General features: G+C 40.9%; 1 protein-coding gene across 1 annotated transcript in view; it reads left to right on the plus strand.

Moving 5' to 3' along the window:
- Positions 1–6,000, plus strand: part of Fam117b (family with sequence similarity 117 member B) — a 76,203-nt gene that overhangs the window by 65,821 nt on the left and 4,382 nt on the right. Inside the window, exon 8 of the mRNA XM_028765805.1 lies at positions 2,935–3,055. Coding sequence (XP_028621638.1) covers positions 2,935–3,055 — 121 coding nt within the window. The remainder of the gene's footprint in view (positions 1–2,934; positions 3,056–6,000) is intronic.

Here is a 6,000-nt window from a genome sequence, read left to right on the forward strand (position 1 = left end):
ATAGCAGAACTTTGAACTAGGGCTTAGGACCCTTTCTCTGAGATAATTTTGAGACTCTGAGTACATAGGTATATAAAAGAGATGTACAAATCAAATATGAACTGATGGTAAATCACAAATTGCTGTGTTTGTGTCCTCCACCCATGTAAAGAGCAGGCATAGTAGAATATGTCTGTAGCCCCAGCATTGGAGGGACTCACTGGCCTGCCAGTCAAGCCAACACGGCAAGCCTCAGATCCAGTGAGAGATCCTGTCTCAGATAAGACAGGATAGTTCAGCAAGTAAAAGCACTTGCCACGAAAGCCTGACAACCGAAGCTCAAACTCTTAGTCACACTGAGAGAGAACCAACTCCACACAGATGTCCTCTGATTCCCATGTGCATGCTGTGGCACACACACATGCACTCCAATAATAAGTAAAGTTACTTACAAAGATGGAAGCACTGGCCTTTATTCCCAGCACTGGAGATACAGATGCAGGCTGGTCTATGAATCCAAGGCCAGCCATGGCTGCAGAGCTAGTTCCTGTCTCAGAACAGTTTTTAAAAAAAGTAAGGTGTGCTCAGTAGTGGGAGACATCTGACACCCTCTGGCCTCCATTTGTATATGCTTGGGCGTGAGCACATGCACCACATACATCCAGTTTAAGATAAAAATAAATCTTGGGGCCAAGCAGATAACTCAGTGGGTAAAGCTCCTAGTGTACAAGCATGAGGACCTGAGTTTAGGTCCAAAGTACCCATTTTAAAAGCCACACCTCTGTCAATATACATACATACCCCACAGTACTTAGAGAATTCAGTCTTGCTGAGGTTTCTACTGAGGACAATATAGAGCATCTCCAAAGTTTTTATGAGTTGATTAACATTCAGAGTATATAATTGTCAGTGCTGAGAATGCTGCTTTGCATGAGTGCATAATACACAACAGTGGAAGATTGTGTGGGGCTGTTTCAGACATTGTTGAAGTTCTGTCCTAATCTCAAGCAAAAGTCATGATATTTTTAAACTGAAACTAAGTTCAAAAATACAGACATTAATTTTAAAAATCAAACACTTAAATACCACACAAAGAATTTTAAGAAAATGTTTAAGGCTCCTTTCTTTTTCACATTTAAATCGTTTTTTAAAAATATATAATTTCATATGCTTTGGTATTTTGACTACATATATATCTGTGTGAATATGTCGTATGCTATGGAACTGCAATTACAAACAGAGGTGAGCTGCTATGTGGGTGCTGGGAATTGAACCACGGTCCTCTAGAAGAGCAGCCAGTGAGTGCTCTTAACTGCTGAGCCATCTCCCTAAGCCCCCAATATGGTTTTTCATATATATATATATATGATTAGAAAGCTGTGTGCACAGTAAAAACAATGTAGTTCATAATTTACCATCTTGAGTCCAAGCTTAAGGATTTCAGGAGACCCGTGTTCATGTGGTGTGATGGTCTGTGGTGCAGAGCATGCGCTCTGCTCAGAGCCCAGCGTGCAGTGAACATGTGCTGTATGGCCAGGGCTCCAGGCTTTCCTTGGGTGTTTGATGTTTGCTTTGTCTTCTGGTTGTTCTACACTAAGGAATCTTTTATTTTTGCCAAATTTTTTATAACCCCACATTCAATTATGGGATACCATATGGGGGTCATAGTTTAAGAAGGTGAGCTTTAAAGCAGGGTGTGATGGTATACACCTATAATCCCAGCACTTGATGGAGGAGAAGGATCACTGAAGATCATCTTTGGCCAGTCTGGGCTGTATGAAGCCCTGTCTCAAGAAACAAAACAAAAAACAGTTTGAGTTTTAAACTACATTTGTAGACTGCTGGTAATTAGACATCTAAAAAAAAAATTGTTAGATTCTAGGTTGGATTGAAAATACCTGTCAAAAGTTGCCCCTTTGTTTTCTTATCCCTTCAGCTCTACCTCTTTGTATGAATTCCATAATTTTGTTTCCTGGTACTTTTGATTTTTAGAAAGGAATGACTGATGGCTTCAGTGAGTTGTTTTTTTTTTATTAAAAAACAGGGTCACAGCACTACTTTCAGTAAGGAATTTATAGTTTAGAGACAGATTGAAATTTTTAGAACAGTTACATAACATGCTAAGAAGTTTAAATTACTGTAGTATGAACTGAGTACATCAACACTGGACATGACTGTCAGAGTCATGAAATGGTCCCTCTGGTAGAGTGCACTTGGAAAGATTTCAGAAACTTTTGAGAGAAATTTAGAGAGAGTTTTGGGAAAATAGTAGAGTTTATTTCTTGTTGGATATGAAAGCTTGTGGGCGGAAGGAAGTGTATGATATGTATAGCAGCTTTGACCTAAGGCAGAGACCAAGCAGAGAACATCAAGATGACACTGGTAGAATTGCAGGGCAGGCCAGGAGTCAATAGCAAGCAGCCAGTGAAGAACTGTTTCAGATACATGTGCTAGGGAAAATGCAGGCTGAGCTTATTTGCAGAGTTCATAGATATAAGGTAGCCAGGTAGGTGTGTGTGCAGTCTGAGGACTCAGTGCTTCAGGCCTAAGTAGTTACTTCTAAGCAGAAAAGAAACAAAACTGGCCGGATGGTGGTGGCGCATGCCTTTAATCCCAGCACTTGGGAGGCAGAGGCAGGTGGATTTCTGAGTTCCAGGCCAGCTTGGTCTACAGAGTGAGTTCCAGGACAGCCAGGGCTACACAGAGAAACCCTGTCTTGAAAAACAAAAACAAAACAACAACAAAAAGAAACAAAACTGATATTTTATTTTTACATTTACATACATTGATTCTTTTTTTAAGCCAGCAATATGGTAACTATTAGGGTAGTGTTGCTGAAGAAAACACTCTGCCTGCCTTTGAGTACTTCCTTGCAGAAGTTCAAGAATATTCATTATGGTGTTTTGATGCATTTTAATAATAGTGTTTTTAGTAATCCAATGTCGTTTCTTACAGAGAATGGAAACAACTCTCCTTTGCCAAAATATGCAACCTCACCAAAACCTAATAACAGTTACATGTTCAAAAGAGAACCTCCAGAGGGCTGTGAAAGGGTCAAAGTCTTTGAAGAATGCTCGTAAGTACTCCACATAAACACACATACTTTTTTAGAATTTTCAAATAAGTTGAAAGGGTAGTGCAGTGGTTACTTAGTATCTCCTACTCAGATTTCATAATTGTTAGTTTTTCCAATGTTTGCTAAAAATAGCCCTGGAATTCCAACAAACCATGTGTTATTATCTTACTGCCGAGTGATACTTAATGTCCACTAACATCCAGTTATTCTCATTCCTTCAGCTGTCCCAAGAGCATCTTCCAAAGTGCACACATGAACATGAGGTTGTGTATGCATTTGTTTTTGCGGAGATCAAAGAATAATTTGTTTTGCTTCTTTTGTTTTTTTGTTTGTTTGTTTGATTGGTTGGTTTTTGGTTTTTCTTTTTTTTTCTTTTTTTCTTTTGTTTTTTTTGAGACAGGGTTTCTCTGTGTCGCCCTGGCTGTCCTGGAACTCACTCTGTAGACCAGGCTGGCCTTGAACTCAGAAATCCGCCTGCCTCTGCCTCCCAAGTGCTGGGATCAAAGGCATTTTTTAAGGTGTGCGCCACCGCCCGGCAGAGGATGGTTTGTGAGCGTAGGGGTTGTCTCCGACCATGTGGGGCCTGAGGGTTGAGCTCAGGTTGCTGGCTTGGCTGAGCCGGCTGACTAGCTTCTCTAGAGCATATTCTGTGACTGTTTCCACATCTGTATTCAGCTAGGTTTACACAGTAGATACAGCATCTGTTTACTTAAGGTGAAGTACAGATTTTACCCAGAGTGGTTCTTTTTTCAAAGAGCTGATAGTCCTCAGGTTTTGCCTTCTTTTTTTGGTCTCCAGTGATTTCATCCTTCAAAAATTCTGGTATACTTTAGTCTCAGCCATACTGTGAGAAGATAATTTAAGAAGTGGCAGATTTTGTGTGTGTAGTACCAAGGGAATTGACCCCAGATCTTTCTTCACACATGCTACATAAATAGTCTAGCCACGGGCTATTCTCCCAACTCCTAGAAGCAGAATTTTACTTATTTTTATTAATTATTTTTTGTATATGAGTATTATGTCTGCACCACTTGGGTGCTAGGTGTTCATAGAGGCCAGAAGGAAAAGAGTGGATCCTGTGGAGTTACCGAAGGTTGTGAGGTACCACATGGGTGCTGGTAGGTAAGCCTGTGTGTCCTCTGTATAACAGCCATTATTCACAATGGCTTAGCCACCCAGCCCCCAAGAAGCAGAATTTTAAACTAGCAGCTCTTGTTATTTGACCCCCTATTTCCAGTTTCTAGTGTCTGATTTAAAGCTCAAACTTTGCTTAGAAAAGAATGTAGGGTTTTCATTAACGATGTCTCCTTGTTTTATAAGTGATGGCTTCAGGATTATAAGTATATATGAAGGTGTGCAAAGTAGTGATGAACACTGGAAAGTGATGATAGCATTTAGGCCTCAACCTTAGATAGCAAGTCTAAGAACCACCCCCACCCCCACCCCCACCCCGACTCTTGATGTATTGGTTGCACTGGGGATCAGGCCCAGGTGTTGAGTGTGTCTGGCAAGCAGTATACCACTGAGCTTTGCCTCCAGCTCCTTTTTACTTTTCTTCTCCTCCCCTCCCCCAAACCCACCTCCCTCTCTTTCTCTTTTTGAGACATGGTCTCACTGTGTAGCCCCTGCTGGCTTTGAACTCACAGAAATCCATCTACTTCTACCTCTCCCAATTGCTGGAGTTAAAGGTATGCACCACCACATCCCGTGCTTTATTTGTTTTCTTACTCTGAAACCTGAAAGAACCTGTGGAGATAGTCTGTCTTCCATTTCATTTAGTTTGTCTTTATCTTTTCATGAAGACCTTGGAGTGAGTTGGAACATGCTTCCTTTGGTTTCTCTTACGGACCCTCCTGTTGATACTTTCTTTAAATTCTGAATGATCCTGCCACACAAAGCATGTGGTCTCTGAATGGGCTTAGCTCCTACACTAGAAAATACTAGCGGTTGGTACCTGTCTATTTCTAGACAACAATTGAGACTGGTTGTTTTAGCAACTTCCTGTTGTAGGTTTTTTGTTTGTTTTGTTTTTACCATGTCAGCTATGAGTTTAACTGATGGCTACTGAGGACCAGAGCTTTTTTGGACTTGTTCTTGGCCTCATCATAGTCACTTGGGAATTTACCAAAATTATAGCTTTTACCTACCCCAGGTCTAATGAATCAGTGTATGGAGATAGGATGAGTTATAAATCTTTACCAAGTTCCTCAGATGATTTTATGCTCCACTTGAAAAATACTGGCTTAGACCTTGTCTTAGTTACTGTTACATTGCTGTAAAGAGACACCATGACCAAAAGCATTAAATGAAGGACTGACTTAGAGCTTCCGAGGTTTAGTCTGTATCATCATGGCGGAGAGCATGGTGACCCCCATGGTCCTAGAGCAGTAGCTGAGCTACATCCTGATCTACAGACACCTCTGGTGTCTGTTTCAACAAGCCACAACTCCTCATTTCTTGTAATCCTGTCAACACGTTCCAGTCTCTGCTGAATATATACTGAAATATATGAACTTGGGGGAGCCATTCTTATTCAGACCATCACAGACCTTTTCTTTTAAAGTGGTGTCATTTTATTAAGTAAATGTACCATCTTTTTCTTTTTTAAATTTATTTATTTATTTTATGTATATGAGTACACTATGTCTCTCTTCAGACACACCAGAAGAGGGCATAGGATCCCATTACAGGTGGTTGTGAGCCGCCATCATGTAGTTGCTGGGAATTGAACTCAGGACCTCTGGAAGCATAGTCAGTGTTCTTTTTTTTTTTTTTTGGTTTTTTTGTTTGTTTGTTTGTTTTGTTTTTGGTTTTTTTGAGACAGGTTTTCTCTGTGCAGCCCTGGCTGTCCTGGAACTCACTCTGTAGACCAGGCTGGCCTCCAACTCAGAAATCTGCCTGCCTCTGCCTCTGCCTCTGCCTCTGCCTCTGCCTCTGCCTCTGCC

Source organism: Grammomys surdaster, unplaced genomic scaffold (assembly GCF_004785775.1).
Source record: "Grammomys surdaster isolate TR1022 unplaced genomic scaffold, NIH_TR_1.0 165, whole genome shotgun sequence".
Classification (NCBI taxonomy): Eukaryota; Metazoa; Chordata; class Mammalia; order Rodentia; family Muridae; genus Grammomys; species Grammomys surdaster.